The sequence below is a fragment of the Typopeltis vanoorti genome, chromosome 9 (assembly GCF_054136105.1).
Source record: "Typopeltis vanoorti isolate ZY-2024b chromosome 9, IOZ_Tvanoo_1.0, whole genome shotgun sequence".
Taxonomy (NCBI): domain Eukaryota; kingdom Metazoa; phylum Arthropoda; class Arachnida; order Uropygi; family Thelyphonidae; genus Typopeltis; species Typopeltis vanoorti.
The window spans coordinates 90154873-90172853 of record NC_143557.1 but is presented as its reverse complement, the minus strand read 5'-3'; the positions used below and the strand labels follow the sequence as shown (position 1 = coordinate 90172853).

Here is a 17981-nt window from a genome sequence, read left to right as displayed (position 1 = left end):
GTGTGGTTAGCAAGGGTGTTAGAGCTGGGTTCTTTACTTTTAGAGTGGTAAATGAGTGGAATAAGCTGCCAGAGTCTGTTGTGGGTGCTATGAAGGTGAGTGAGTTCAAGGCAAGGTATGATAGATACTGTGAGAATGTCGTATAGTTGTGTGGACATGATGTTTAGGGCCTCCCTCGATGAGTCTAAGGACTCCCTGAAGTCACCCGAAATAATAATATATCGGCCAAATACTGTAACCTGGCAATCCAAAATTCGCACCGAAGGAGGTTACAAAAATGTAATTGTTTCATCTCTTCAAAAAACGCAAGAAGTTCTGTCGTAGCTCGTGTACACGGGTAAGTACTTTCCCCCTTGACAGCCACCTCACCTCAGTGTGTAAAAGCAACCGTCTGTGTTGTGAATTCATATCGATACAAAGCTTTTCAAATAAACATGATTTGACAGCTCTTGTTTTAAAAAAGTTTACCATCTGAACAACTTGATCTAAAACTTCTCTTAATTTTTCTCCCAATGTTTTTGCCATCAAGGCATCCCTATGAAGAAAGCAGTGAGGTATGATAACATTCTTATTTTGTTTTTTTACAAAATGATGTAAGACCCTTAACACAGCCTACCATGGAAGGGGCTCCATCTGTACAAATGCCTACACACGACTTCCATGTTAACTGCCATTTATCAAGATAGCTATTCAAAATGTTAAAAACGTCCTCACCTTTTGTAGACACACTTAATTCTTTGCAAAAAAGAAACTGATTTACTATTTGATCTTCATTAATAAAACGGACGAATACTAAGAGTTGTGCCTTGTTGGTAATGTCTATTGACTCATCAACTTCAATGCAAAATTTGAATACTGAAGTTTATTACTGCATACATTTTCTCGATATCAGAAGACATTTCTATAATATGCCTGTGAACTGTATCGTTGTACAGAGGAATTTGCTTATTTTCATTGCTGCTTCATTGCCTAGCATTGTCGTGACCATTTTTTTGCATGCAGGCAAAATAAGTGACTCACCTAAAGTATGATCTTTCATATTTTTTGCTATCAGTTCTGAGACTTGATAAGAAACGACTTGAGCTTTATCAGAAACAGTCATTATACTTTTAAAAGAATTTGCTGCTTTTGTTTGCTGTTCAGACAATCTCTTGAAAAAACTTACAGATTTATCTTGTAAATTAGAGTGTATAGTTTTAAAATATTTACTCAATTTACTAGGAAGCAATTATTCATTTGTCATTTTACATCCACATACTAAACATAGGTGGCAAAGGATGATCTTCACTTCCGGTCCAAGTGAAACCAAAGCTTAAATAACTTCCATTATATTTGTGAGTAGGCTGTGATTTTGCTTTCTTACTTGCACTTAACTTTTGCTCACTTCCAGAATCTGATTCTTCAATATCATGCTTCTTTTTGAGAAATCTATCCATTTTATTTTGGTGTATTTATCTGAAAATAAGTAATATGCACATAACATCCACTTCCAATACTTTTAAAATAAGTAATATACACAACAAGAATAAACCATATTCTTGTTCTCTTTGCAAGAAAAAATGCTTTTAATTAACATAATAATGATGTGTTGACAAAAAAAAAGCGGTATATCCGTAATGAAAAGGTATAATAGAGTAACTATATTTATTTTTATATCTGGACACATATTTCTTAGGAATACCACAGGGCGCACCCAGAAATCTTCTAGGGCACACCAGTGTGCCCTGGCGTACCCTTTGAGAACCATTGGTCTAGTGGGTGGGAGGAAGTTGGGTGATATGATAGAGAAGTACAAGTTAGTAAGGGGTTGTTATAGGATTAACGGTGAAGAGGTTTTCATAAGATGGTGGGAGATTGGGGGGAGAACAAGAGATCATCCCTGAAAGCTGTATAAGGATAATGTGAGTAGGAGAGTGAGAAGCAGGATTTTTTACATGGAGAATTGTGAATGACTGGAATCCAGTACCTGAAAGCATGGTGTCTGCAGAGAATTTTAATGTGTTTAAGGTGCAGTATGATGAGCTGTGTGTATGAAAAAATGGACTTCCTAGATGAGTGTGTAAATCCATGGTGTTTTAGGATAATAATAATAATTATTATTATTATTATTAGCTAATCACCTACACATCCTCTTCATCATTTTCTCTTTTTCTGCAGTTCCTACTTAATGATATTACTTATCCATCTAACCTCTCCCAATTTATTCTCCTGATCTTGCATATATATTTCTGATGCTGCTTTGTTCAAACATCCTTTAACTCTCTTCCATACACTGCTATGAAGAATAGAAAAGATGTTGGGCCTTACAAGAAGACTTTGAATAAATTGAGTTATTGGGTACAGGAATGGGGATGAAAGTTCAATGTTGCGAAATGTAAGGTTTTAAAATTTGGGAAAGAAAGATGAGATGCAAAATTTATGCTTGGGGAGAATTTATTGTCAGAGGTGGAAGAAATAAGAGATCTTGGGATGATGGTGGAAAGGATCCGAAATTTAGAGGACACATTGCCAAAATTGCATCGGATTAATTGGTTATTGAGAAACACACTAACATCCAGAGATAAAGAGATTATTATTCCCCTTTATAAAGTTGATACTTCCACGTTTGGATTACTGTGCTCAGGTCTGGTCACTTGGATTCCTTGGAGAAGAGGAGGTTGTGGAGAGGGTTCAGAGGAGAGTGACTAAGTTGGTGAGTGATGTAAAAATGCTCCCTACATTGATAGATTGAGAGCTTGTGGATTGCAGAGGTTGGTTGATAGGTGGAGAAGAGGGGATATTATAGAAACATTTAATTACTAAAAGATTTTTATAAGATTGACGGAGGAGAAATATTTCAGCTATGTGATAGTGATGGAAGAACAAGAGGTCATCCCTGGAAATTAAGGAAAAGTGTGGTTAACAAGGGTGTGAGGACTAGATTTTTGTCTGGAGGGTGATGAACGAGTGGAATGCATTGCCTGACTCAGTTGTGAGTTCTTCATCTGTAAATGAATTCAAGAGGAGATATGATGGATACTGTTTAGATAGTTTGGATCTCCTGCGATGAGTCTTCTGACTCCATGGAGATACCTATAATAATAATAATAATACTGGTTACTTGAATTGTTGATCTGGATGACCCCAGAAAGTTTTGTATGTTAGAGCAGTGTCTCAAAAAAGGATAGAAACCAGTGGTATGCCCCAGGGTTTTGTTCTTGGCCCCTGCTGTTCAACTTGTTTGTAAATGATATGTCATGTGGACTGACAAGCAAATTTCAGGTGTTTGCTGATGATGCAAAGATGAGGTATTTCTGTACTGCAGTAGCATTCCTGATGTTAATTCCCTTCAGGAAGATTTGAAAAGATAGGAAAATTTGAATACAACCCCACTCCTTTGACTTCGACAAAGGAGTGGGATTGTAGTTTAAATATTAATAAGAGCAAGGTGTTGCATTTTGGAGTGCAGAAATATAAAGCTGTGTACTATATTGAGAGTGCCATACTGCAGGAAGTGGCTGAGATTCAAGATATGGGAGTGACAGCAGACAGTAGACTGAAGTTTAGAGGGCATATCGCAAGGTGCACATCATAGTGCTGCTATTATAAGAAGTAGTGTAACATGTAGGGATAATTGTCCCTACATGTTAAATACTCTAAGTTCACCACTGTCTAGTCAGACCTTGGAGTATTGTGCTCAGATTTGGTCACCTCGTTTTCTATGTGAGGTGGAAACATTGGAGAGAGTCCAGAGACGAGTGACTAAGACAATATCGGGACTTTGGAATGCTGGCTATGGTGAGAGAGAGAGAGAGAGAGGTTGAAGAAATGTGGATTGCAGAGTTTGCTGGATAAGAGGAAATGAGGTGATATAATAGTCATTTAAGTTAGTAAGAGGATGTTATCAGATTAATCTAGATGGGATTACAAAAAAAAAAGAATAGAAGGCAAGAGAGAAAAAACCACAAGCCATCCCTGGAAGTTATGTAAGAGTGTGGTGAAGATGGGTGTGAGGAGATTTTTTACATGGAGAATTGTAGTGAATGGAAAGCAGTTAACAAAATGTGTAGTTAAAGCAAGGAGTGTTAAGAATTTTAAGATTCAGTATAATAAATATGTTGTCAGCTGAATGAACCTCCCATGATGAGTGCCCACTCCATGGAGGATTCAATAATAATAATAATATGGTCACCTAAAAAGAAAAGAAGAACAAAGATTAGAAAAGCAGGTGGTTTGATGATATAAGAATGGCAGGAAAAAGACCAATTGGAAGACCAAAATCTAGGAGAATTAATGTAGTTTGGATTATTATTATTATACCCTCCATGGAGTAAACAGACTCATCATGGAAGATTCATTCAACTGACAACATATCATATAGAATTTTAAAATCCTCAACATTTCTTGCATTAACAACATGTTCTGGTAAAAAAAAAAATGTAAAAAATTTACTCCTCACACTCCTCTTCACCACACTTTTACATAACTTCAAAGAATGACCTCTAGTTCTTTCCCTCTCACCTTTTTCTCTCTTTATAATCCCCTCTGGATTAATCTGATAAAATCCTCTCACTAACTCAAACATCTCTATCATATCACCTCTCTTCTTCCTATCCACCAAACTCTGCAATCCACGTTTCTTCAACCTCTCTCCATAGCCAGCAGTCCAAAGTCCTCACATTGTCTTAATCACTCGCCTCTGGACCCTCTCCAATGTCTCCTCATCACACTGAAAACCAGATGACCAGATCTGAGCACAATATTCCACGTGTAGTCTGACCAGTGGCTTATAAAGTGGCACAACCACATCCTTATCCTTACATGTTAGAGTACTTAGCAGCACTGCGATGTGCAGCATTTGCAACACTAACAATATGCTCTCTAAACTTCAGTCTATTGTCAACCATCACTCCCAAATCTCTAATCTCATCCACTGCCTGCAGTATTACACCATTGATATAGTACACAGCCTTATATTTTTGCACTTCAAAATGCAACACCTTTCACTTATTAATATTAAAACTGCAACCCCACTCTTTTGTCCAAGTAAAAAGTCTATTCAAATCTTCCTGAAAGGAATTAACATGAGCAGAGCTACCTATAATTCTTCCCGGCTTTACATCATCATCATCATCAGCAGCAAATAACTGAATATCACCAGTCAGTCCACATGATATATATTGTTTACAAACAAGTTAAAAAGCAGGGGCCCAAGAACAGAACCCTGGGAAATGCCACTGGTTACCCTCCTTTTTTTTTTGAGAAACTGCTCCATCATACACAACTTTTTGGTATTGTTCAGAGAGCCAATCTCCAATTCATCTAACCAATATATTATCTATTCTCATCCTTCAGCTTGTATACCATCTTATCATATGGTCATCTATAAAACGCTTTTGCAAAGTTCAAGAATATCACTGTATATGATTCTCCCTTATCTAACACACTCGTTACCCTATTATAAAATGCTAAAACATTACCTACCCTTTACAAATTCATGCTGAACCACATAAAGAATTCTATGTCCATCAACTCAATACTGTATTTTATTCCTAACCAATCTCTCTCTAACACAGCGGTCGGCAACCCACGGCCCACGGAAAGCATGTGACATAAACGTGCGTTTTTGGCAGCCCATAAAAGGTTGACCATACTTACATGGCATGTGGCCCTATGTTGAATTATTTAAATAATATTTTATAATATGAATAATAAATTAAAAATAATTTTATACCTATACTTGGTGCAACTTGGAAATACAAACAAAAGGAAACTTTTATTGGTATTATTGAAGATTTACAAACGGAAGTTTCAACAAGATTTGTTGATTTTCATAAAAATAGTCGAAATGCGATTATTTTTGAACACTTTTAATATTGACATTGATGACATACCAAATCAACTACAGATGGAAGTTTTGGAATTACAGCACAATGAAACATTGAAGAATGCAATTTCGTTAGAAAATATCCAAATATTTTATCGATGCTTACCAAAAAAATTTGAAGTATTAATCAGTTTTGCAAAGAAGATGATAGTTGTATTTGGAAGCACATACATTTGTGAATAAGCATTTTCTGCCATGAGTTTTAAAAAAAATAAATTTTCTTCTCGACCTGACTGATGTACTTTGCATGCTTCAATTCGAATTTGCACCTCAGGTTGTAAAGTGGATATAGATAATTTGGCCAAGAGAAAACAATCACAAAAGTCACATTAAGCAAGGAGACACACATATTGTGATGCATAAACTATATTACTTTGTTTTTATGTGATAATAATTTTTCATTGAGTCATTTTCATGCTTGTTTCATACCTGGTACTTTAAATATTTCTGTGTTTTTTAAAATTGATATAATAAAAATTGATAACTTAAGTATTTTTTCACTCACAATTTTTTTTCTCTTAATTAAATGCTTGCAGTCCGATTATTAAAAATAAAAGTTGAATGTGGCCTGTGAGTCTGAAAAGGTTGCCGATTCCTGCTCTAACACGTTGGCCACAACTGCAGTTATACAGACTGGCCTATAGTTGGAGACTTCTGTCTTGGAACCATGCTTGTGGAGGGATACTATTTTGTCTTCTTTCCAATTCCCAGGAACCATACCTACTGCAAGACTTTCATTAAATAACCAGGTGAAGGGCATAGCCAACTGTGGTGCACATTCCTTAAGAATACATGGTGATATGCCATCCATTCTCACAACCTTATTCACATATAACCCAACAACAACATTTGATACTCCTCTGTTTCCTTTCACTTCCAATTCTCTTAATACTTGCCTCTCTTCTATATACTGCACCGGATCTTTGCACCAGTATGATATACGCTGATAAAGTGTTCATTCAATAATTCCACTACATCCTTTGCAGCTGTTAGTCTGCTGCCATGACCATCCACCAATGTTAATCTGGCATAATTATTTTTCATCTTGCTTGCCATGTAGCAGAAAAATTCCACTGAGTTAACTTTGTCTGACTAGCCAATCTCCTCTCATACTGCACCTTTTCTTTCTTTACCATGCTCACCACCTTTCTAGCTTGCACTTTATACTCTTCATGATTCTGATCACCACCAACTGTCTTGTACCTCCTCCATAAAATTTTCTTTTCCAGCACAGCTTACTTGATTTTGCTGTATTACATCTATTTGACTCCTACTCTATTTACTCGCTTAACCCTTGGTATGCAGTCATACATTGCATTTGAGCAATGTATGACTGCATACCAAGCAATACATACAAAGCAGGTGACTACAGGGCTTCCTATAGTCACCTGCTTTACAGTTCCACAGTATCCATTTTTGGCGGTGACCTTTTCTTGTTTCATCACTTCCTAAACAAGTATCTCATGATCACTCTCACCAATCGGCGGCAGTGTCAACACTTCATTAACAACTACATCTTGTGAAGTTATCACCAAATCCAAAACATTAAAGCCTCTAGTTACGTCCATCACATGCTGCTTAAGATAGTTATCTCTCAGAAATTCCACAAACTCACTCTCCTTGTTCCTACACACACACACACACACACACACACACACACACACACACACACACAATCTCCTCCTTCCAGTCTATATTCTAGTTAAAGTCTCCCATCATGATCATCTTCTTTTTTACATGCCCAACTAATTTGCCTAAGCATTTCACAATCAGTATTCTCTGTATTCCCTGGCCTATAACAGCATCCTATCAGATAAACTACCTGTTTATTTCAACACACTTTGCACCACACAGATTCAAAACATGTGCCCACACTTTGCAGACACAATTCCTCTGCAATCATTAGAAGAATAGAATGTAGGTGACAATACTGGAGACCCAATAAATCACAGCTTAATTTGGAAGAAAACGGTTGAGTATACTAATAAGTGAGCCATAGAAAGTATTAGAGATTATCATTAGAAATTATTGAAATAATGTTATTCGTGATTTTTATCCATTAAAATTTAGAAAAATATTTGGGTAACATAAGCATAGACTAATGTAATAATGTGAAAAGGATTATATTTTGTTAAACAAACGAGAGTATTATTGTTACATGTTTAAGCAAATCTACTGTGATATACTATTATTGTTATATTTTTATGATGAGTTTTGTCCAGATGCTAAATCTGTCAAATATACTGTCCTAAAACCATGACAGAGATGAAAAATTCATTTGCAAACATCAAAGGACTCAAGGAGTTTTTAGTATTGTGCACGTGCACACACACACAAGATACATCTCAGTACAACAGAGAAGTATCTTGTGTGTAACTAATAACATCAGCTCATGAGAACATGAAGTAAAAAGGTTATTTAAGAGGTTACCTTATAATCTCAATCATATCAAGTCCCATATGAACACAATTGTCAGCATGCATACAATCCCATACAGGCACTCCAGAAACACAATAATAGCAGTCACCCAACAGTTTAATCCTTGTGCAGTTATTTTTCTGAAATAAAGCACAAAGTAGATTAACAAATATATATCTTAAGATAACCAGTTGTCATTTTAATATAAAAATATTGCTGCATACATTATGAAAATGAGTACTTATCAACAATGAAATAATCTTCTTTATAGTTTATTAAACTATGAATGGGATTACAGGTAACCCTCGTATAACGCAGATGTTAGGTTCCACAGAAATAGTGCATTATATAAATCGCATTATGTGAGACTCAGATCACACAGAAAAAAGTAGGGTTATGTTCCGAAATCGTTTTTTTTTTAAATTATATAAACAACAATGACACATCCAACAAAAAATATTTTTATTTAATTCAGTTAATTCATATAAGTTAAGAAAACAAAACTATGAAACAAAATACATAGTATAAACTTATAAAAAAAAAATACAAATTGTACTCAAACTTCATTGCACATAATGCATAAATGTTTTAAGCAAAATAAAATGAAGTGTATTTTAATCGTCATCACTGTCTTCAAAATGAAAATTTCAACGTTCTTTATTTATGAGTGGCCAGACATCGTCATCACTTGAAATTTCTTGGACATCATTTGTATAATTCTCATTGCCTACTTCGGCTGTTTAGTTATCAAGAAGTCAGTAATAAGACCTTGCTTACCACTATGCTGCAATTTTTTTATTAAGTTCATAATATGAGCTAAACAAATATCTAATTGACTTGTGAATTTTCCGGAGCACTCCAATGAGGCATCATTATCCGTAAAATAACTTCCTAATACCCTTGCCAAGTCCAACCCTTCTCCTAATTTCTTTAAACGGAATCTTCGGCACAATCAGAATCTTCAGCAGAACTTTCCCTGCCTTTCAGTTTAACGTCATCAATTAATTGTACCAGTTTCTCCTCATTTAATTTCTTTTTCCCCATCAATTAATTCACTGATTTGTTGAATACTAAATTAATTCATTTCATTTTCAAGCATATTACTATAAATTACTATAAATTACCATTACTATAAAAATAAAATTTTTACATTAAAAAGCATTACATATTGTATGTAACTCACCAGAAAATAAAGTGCTCAGCTTGAGATTAACACATGATTTTTAATGCACTTTCCTGGCAGAAAAAGAAGACAATTTTCAACAATAAACACTTATACAGTAAACAATTGATGCACATGCGTGCTAAAGGGTATTTCTTAATATAAATTTCCTAATTAGGTATTTTCTAATATTCCCTAATATAAATTCGCTACTTATAACTACATGTGCAATATGGGCAGATACAAATTTAACGAAGATAAAATTTGATTTTTAATTCATGGGGTGAAAAATATATGAAGAGATTAAGGGTTACTACAATTTGTAGACCGTGTTTTTATCGAAACCACATTATATAAGTACTGCATTGAACAAGGGTTACGTGTTGTGTAGTTTTTTGCATATTGTAGTTCTGTTAAACTGAGAGAGATGATGACATGGTGGTGACAGGGGGCTATCCATGGCTAGACCTTCCAATTGTTTGTATACAATGTTGTTAAATTTGAAGAAATTTGATTTCAGGCAATGATGAAACAACTGTGTGATGTCTTGAGGGAAAAGATCTTTCAGAATGTTGACTACCTCTACGATCGGTACATTAGTGAATAAGGACACTACATCAAGACTAGTCATAATGTCCGTTGCTGATATTTTAATACTCTTGATTTTTTCTACAAATTGTTGAGAGTGCATGGAATTTCATCTTCATAAATTTCTTTATGAATCTTGGAGCTCTTTATGAGGTTCCCAAGATTCATAAAGAAAACGTACCTCTTCGTCCAATAGTTGATGGAAGATCCTCACCTACGTACTTACTAGCAAAGCATCTGGCAAAATTAATGAAAGGAACAATTAGGCACACAGAGACCTACATTAAAAACTCTCAACAATTTGTAGAAAAAATCAAGAGTATTAAAATATCAGAAACGGACATTATGGCTAGTCTTGATGTAGTGTCCTTATTCACTAATGTACCGATCGTAGAGGTAGTCAACATTCTGAAAGATCTTTTCCCTCAAGACATCACACAGTTGTTTCATCATTGCCTGAAATCAAATTTCTTCAAATTTAACAACATTGTATACAAACAATCGGAAGGTCTAGTCATGGGTAGCCCCTATCACCAACATGTGCAGACCTTTTTATGGAAAAACTCGAAAAGGATATTCTTTCCACCATTTTACCAAAACCGTCAATTTGGTGGAGATATGTCGATGACGTGTTCATCATCTGGAAGGATACCATGGAAAACCTTCTCGTGTTTCTGAACAAAATCAACTCACTACACAATAAGATCAAATTCACCATAGAACTAGAGAAGAACAAAGAACTTCCTTTTCTTGACATCCTAGTGAGGAGAGAAGATAACAATATCCAACTGTCCATTTACAAGAAACCCACAGATACAGGTAGATATCTACATTATTCATCCAACCATCATAGATCACAAAAACACAGCATCATTCACATGCTCCGTAATAGACCCTTAAGGTCTATTTCAAAAGAAGCAGATGTACAGAGAGAACTGTCACTAATAGCTAACATTCTATCTCTTAATGGATACCCTTCTAACATTTTAAAAAAATGGCTATTTAAAGACAACCACCAACAACGTGTTACGGTGCCCCAATATGTGTCCACAGCTGTCATTCCATATATTAATTCAGTTTCCACAAAATTGGCGAGAATGTTAAAAGCTCATGACCTCAGAGTGGTTTTTAAACCAACTACCATGATCAGACAAATCTTAAGATCACCCAAAGATGAGGTACCTTTCTTCAAATGTCCTGGAGTATATGAAATTCCATGCACGTGTGGCCTTTCTTACATTGGTCAGACTTCTAGAAGTTTTGAAATAAGACAGGAGGAACATGTGGGGGATGTCAATCATAATAGAATCATCACATCTGGTTTAGCTCATCATTTCTCAACATCAAATCACGTTATAGATTGGAAAAACAGTTCTATGCCTTACATCGAGAATGACTACAGACACAGAACTTTAAAAGAAGCAGCTGTGGTACTACACACAGGCAATAATTTAAATAGAAATCAAGGGTATTATTCTTAAAGACATATGGAAAAATCTTATCATCTCTCTCATTTCAACAGAACTACAATATGCAAAAAACTACACAACACGTGGTCATGTACCGGATTCTGACTGAAGCATTCGAACACATGCACTCCATCAAACACGAATGAGCAAATGTAACGGCCTAACAGTTATAAAGTGTATGTTTTAAATGTAACTTAATGCATTTGTTTTCACACCAGTTCAGCCTTGAAAATACTAGACAGTGGCTAGTGAAACTTGTTGGCTCTTTGTATATTTTAGCATTTATATGAGAACAGGTTGAAGATTTGTGGGTTGCAGAAACTAGTTGATAGGCGGAAAAGGGGAGATATGATTGAGACATTCAAATTGCTAAAAGGATTCTATAGGATTAATTCAGATGATATTTTTGAGATCAGGACTGGTGGTGGGAGAACTAGGGGACACCCATGGAAGCTGGGCAAGAGCGTGGTTAGCAGGGGTGTTAGAGCTGGGTTCTTTACTTTTAGAGTGGTAAATGAGTGGAATAAGCTGCCAGAGTCTGTTGTGGGTGCTATGACAGTGAGCGAGTTCAAGGCAAGGTATTATAGATACTGTGAGAATGTTGAACAGCTGTGTGAACATGATGTTTAGGGCCTCCCTCGATGAGTCTAAGGACTCCTGGAGTAGCCCGTGGTAATAATAATAATAATAATAATAATAATCTTCTGGTCTTTTAATAATAAAAGTTCTTTATTTTAATACATCAGACCAAATATGTACAATTTAATATTATTATTGTTATCATTATTATTGCTGCTTGTGCAGCCTTGTGGCAACACCCAAAGTAGACCATTATATGTTTGATTCTAGTTGGCAACTAGAATTATGTTTCTCGCTATAACCATATCTAAGCTTTTTTTTCCAGCTATTTCCTAAATAAATCACACAGGCAAGCATGAACCCACCTTCTGGAAACTCAAGTTTTTAACCCTACTTCTCTTCTAGACTTTATACAGTGATCTGTATAACTGGGGTTGTAGTTAAGGTATTGGAAAGGTTGTATTAGAAAAATTTGGATTAGAAGTATAGTTATCAAAAGTAGATTGATAAAGGTAGGTCATGTTTTACCAACTTGCTTATGTACTATAACAAGATGAAGAATGTATTAGACAAGGAAGATGCATATATATAGTGGTATGCTTAGATTTTGGAAAGTCTTTTGATAGGCTGCCATACCATACGTTGGTAACTAAACTGAAGCAGATGGGATTGGATGATAGATTAGTAAGTAAAATAGGCAGCTGGCTTTCAGATAGGTATCAGCAAGTTGTGTATGGAAGGGGAGGGAGAAGAACTATCTCAACAGAATCAAGTCATTAGTGGTGGGCCACAGGGGTTGTTTTGAAACCATTGTTATTCACCTTCTTTATTAGTGATATTGGGATGGATTTAACTGGTAATATACAACTGTTTGCTGATGAGGCAAAACTGTGATTTCATGCTCAAACTTTGCTTACACTTGGATAAAGGACGAAACCAAGAGCATAATTTCTTAGCATCTTTAATTTATAGTATAGCCAAGTGAAAAAACTTGCAACATCCATCTCTAATACAGAGTATTTTAGAAATGATGTGTGACACCTTTTGACTACTTGTATATGGAAATATGACTTCAGCATTACTTCAACTTTAGTATCACTTTCCAGCTCAAGCCAACCTGCTCCCAGAAGAGATCCTAAAGCTCACTCGCAGCAAAAACAGGATCAGATGCCGTTACCATACAACACTATCCCCCACAGGATAGACAACAGCTAAACAGGGCAACAAACCTAGTCCGATATGCGATCAAAAATCACAAGAAGCAGCTGTGGGAGAGGAAGTTAAGCTCCTTAAACACCGAAGACAACTCATTGTGGAAAATGACTAAAGTCCTTCGCAGCGACCACCCTAACATTCAACCAATCCATGGAGAAAGGGGCATAGCCTACCGAGACAATGAGAAAGCAGAAGCCTTCACAGATGCCCTGGAACTGCAATTCAGCCCAAACTATGCTCATGCAGACTTGCAATTCATTGAAAAAATACACAAGCATGTCTGCTGTGCACTCCATCAAACCAGCAGCTAAGAAAATACAAGCTATGCTATGCCAAAGGAAGTACACCAAATCAGCAAGAGCCTCAACAACAGAAAAGCTCCAGGTCCTGACGAGATTTCAAACCAAACCATAAAAGCACTCCCCCATAAAACAGTTATGCATCTAGTGGCTATCATCAACACAATGCTAAGACTCAACTACTTCACCACTCGCTGGAAGCAGGCAGATGTAATCCTCACCCACAAACCAGGAAAAGCACCTCAATTCCTCCAGAATTACAGACCTATCAGCCTCCTATCAAATCTGGGAAAAATTGCAGAAAAGATAATTCTGAACCGCCAACTAAACGAAACGAACAAGATCGACCTAATCCCAAAAGAAAAATTCGGATTTTGCAAAGGCCACTGCACAACCCAACAGGTCCACAGACTAATAGAATTCATAACTACTGGATACAACTGGAAACAACACACAGGTGCAATCTTCCTGGATGTGGCGAAAGCCTTTGACAAAGTATGGCACAAAGGCCTCATCCACAAACTAATAGCTGCAACATACCCACTAAACCTCGTAAAAATAATAGAATCCTATCTGAAACACAGAAAATTTCAAGTTAAGCTATGTAGCCTCAGATCCTCCATGAGAAGCACCACAACAAGTGTCTTGCAAGGCTCCCTCCTATCACCGCTACTCTTCAACATTTTCATCTCAGACGTACCAAGCACAGCATCAACCACCATGGCTTTCTATGCAGACGACATGGCAATACTGACCAGATCACTCAGACCACACTTAGCCACACAACAACTACAAGACGCAGCATCAAATCTTGAAGAATGGTTTCAGAAATGGAGGATAGTTGTCAACACCAACAAGAGCATGGCCATACTCTTTGCAAGAAGGAAAGCAACCCACCACAGAGCAGTCACGATGTTCAACACTGATATCCCATGGCAAAAAGAAGTAAAATACCTGGGAATCAAACCAGATAACCGACTCAGCTTCAACCCCCACATCTCACATGCCTGTAACAAAGCCAACTCAGCAATAGCTCAACTCTACCCTCTACTCAACCGAAGAAGCAAAGTCAGTACAGAAAACAAACTAACAATATGTAAAGCAATCATCAGACCCATACTAATGTACGGATTGCCGGCACGGAGCCATACCCCCCCCCCCCCAGCAACATCAAAAGACTACAGGTACTACAAAATAAATGCCTCCAAATGATCTTCGATGCCCCGTGGTTTGTTAGGAATGCTCTCCTCCACCAAGACAGAAACATGCCAGACATACCTACGTATCTCAATCAGACTGCTACCAAGTACTTTGCCCAGGCATCACTCCATCCCAACCAACTTATTCATGATTCATCAAATTATGATGAAAACGACAGATGGAGACACAAATGCCTGAAGGCAGCTCTGATCATCACTTCAAACAATTCTACACAGCCCTAATTCGGGGGAGCCAGGCACTCAAAAATTTCTCTCTAATAATAATCACAATCTAGTGATGAAGGGATAAAAATCCCAAGGGATTGACGTCCATCTTGCCACAGAAGTCAACAACTCAGTATCACTTCTTTAAGGTCTCGCTCCTACTGATGAGACCTTAAAAAAGGTTGAAACTGGTTTGTGTAGTGTCCCTTCCCATAATAGCATTATACATGCCCATACTGATATGTGCATTGCATTATGGGATACTAAGGCAACTGATGTGAAGTCATTAGCCTCTATATGCAATTAGCTCATTTGTCAAATGACTTCACATATCTTTAATTTATAGTATAACCAAGTGAAAAAACTTTCAACATAAATAATAGGAAGTAGAGAAAATAAATTGATATACAGAACTAGCAGGTTATATATTCTAGAAAAAAAAAAAAAAACAGAAGCATAGAAATATTATTATTATTATAATTATTGCACTTTCCATGAAGTCGGCAAACTCACCGTGGTAGGTTCATTGAACTCACAACATAATTATCATACTGAATCTTAAAATCCTTAACACTTCTTGCATTAACAACACATTCTGTAATGCATTCCATTCACTAACAATTGTCAATGTAAAAAATCTACTCCTCACCACACTCTTTACATACTTCCAAGAATGGCATCTGGTTTTTCCATTCTTGCCTTCTACTCTTTTTATAATACCAACTGGATTAATCCAATAAAATCCTCTCACTAACTTAAATGTCTCTATCATATCACCTCTTGTCCTCTTATCTACCAAACTCTACAATCCACATTTCTTCAACTTCTCTCCATAGCCAGCATTCCAAAGTCCTGATATTGTCTTAGTCACTCTTCTCCGGACCCTCTCCAATGTTTCCACAGTACACTGAAAACCAGGTGACAAAATATGAGCACAATACTCCAAGTGTGGTCTGACCAGTGCTTTATGCAGTGGCACAACCACTTCCTTATCCCTACATGTTAGAGTACTTGTTATCATTGCAGCACTACAATGTGCAGCTCTTTGCAACTAGCAACATGCCCTGTAAACTTCAGTCTATTGTCAACCATCACTCTGAAATCTCAAATCTCATCCGCTTCCTGCAGTACAGCACCATCAATATAGTACACAGCCTTATATTTCTGCACTCCAAAATGCAACACCTCACACTTATTAATATTAAAACTACAACTCCCACTCCTTTATCCAAGTCAAAAGTCTATTGAAATCTTCCTGAAGGGAATTAACATTAAGAGTGCTTCTGCAGTACAGCAGTGCTGCATCATCAGCAAACAACTGAAGATCCCTTGTTAGTCCACATGATATATTATTTGCAAACAAGTTAAACAGCAGAGGGCAAGAATAAAACCCTGGAGAATGCCACTGGTTACCCTCCTTTTTTTTTTGAGAAACTGCTCCATCATATACAACTTTTTGATATTGTTCAGAGAGCCAATCTCCAGTTCATCTAATCAATATACTATCTATTCCCATCCTCTTCAGCTTGTATACCATCTTATCATCTGGTAATCTATCAAACACTTTTGCGAAGTCCAAGAATATCACTGTATATGATTCTCCCTTATCTAACACACTCATTACCCTATCACAAAATGCAAATAAACTGCTAAAACAGGACCTACCCTTTTCAGGTCCATGCTGAGCACATAAAGAATTCTATGCCCATCAACTCAATCCTGTATTCTATTCCTAACCAATCTCTGTCTCTTGCTAACACCTTGACCACAACTGCAGTTATACAGACTGGTCTATAATTAGAAACTTCTCTCCTAGAACCATGCTTGTGGAGTGGTACAATTTTGCCTTCTTTCCTCCTTAGGAACCCTACCCACAGCAAGACTTTCATTAAACAATCAGGTAAAGGCATAGCCAACTGTTGTGCACATTTCTTAAGAATATGTGTTGATATGTCATCCATTCCCACACCCTTATTAACATTTAACTCAATCAAAAATGAAATATCAAATGAAATGAATGAAAATGAAAAATCAGAAATATGCTTCAAAAATCAAACTGACTCATCATGTATAAAATTCATTCTTATTACTACTATTCCAGATGTCCAAGGAGTCATATATCTCTTTATGGAAGATCCACTTTAGTCATCACAAAATCTACCATACCACCTTAACTCGTGCACTGTAAAACAGAAAAAGGAATAGATGGAACATGCTGAGTGGACAACTCATGACTAGCAAAAAAAGATACTCAGATATCACATCAACAGAAAAAGTAGAAGGAAAAAAAAAACTAAATAAAAGATGCCACAAGACTACAACAAACTAATGTCATAATGTGGAATAATGATGAGGATGATGAACGATAGTAACATTAAAGATATAAATATATTTTGCTATTTTTAAAATCCTATTATTTTTATTTTTTTTGTTTGTTTTTTGAAAATTAGAAAACTAGCATAATGAAAAATCAGCTAAAAGTGTTTTTGCTAAAAGGCAGAAAAAAATAATTTGAATTTATGTTTCAAAATTTAAAGAAAGTTATTTATAAAAAGAAAAGAAATAAATAAAAAATGAGTGAGCAAAACCGCAGTTTTGCAAATGTTAGATATATGGAAAAATATTGGAAACAATGAAAAAAATAAGTGGATGACAACAACACAAAGAGGAGCTGCAAAAAAAAAAGAAAGCATTGTGGAAGGAATAATACAAGGTGATCAGCATGCCCATTAGCAGTATAAAGTAGAAGCAAGAAGGGTAACTAGTATGGTAAGGAAGGTTAAATCAGATGTCCAGAGAAAATTAGTTAAGTAATCCAAAGTAAATCCAAAAGAGTTTTTTTGCTATGTAGCAAGTAAGAGAAAAAATGATTATGGAAAGATAACTTTACTCAGTACTGATGGTAGGAAAGTGACAGAAGAAGAAGAAATAGTTCAGTTATTAAATGATCATTTTTGCAAG

At 36.1% G+C, this 17981-nt stretch overlaps 1 protein-coding gene across 7 annotated transcripts in view; it reads right to left on the bottom strand.

The window, feature by feature from the left end:
• The window catches only part of LOC150103239 (adenylate cyclase type 2-like), a 457038-nt gene that overhangs the window by 266555 nt on the left and 172502 nt on the right, over positions 1–17981 (bottom strand). For all 7 annotated transcript variants that reach the window (XM_090397822.1, XM_090397825.1, XM_090397827.1 and 4 more), the window contains exon 8: positions 8297–8424. In XM_090397822.1, coding sequence (XP_090253948.1) covers positions 8297–8424 — 128 coding nt within the window. The remainder of the gene's footprint in view (positions 1–8296; positions 8425–17981) is intronic.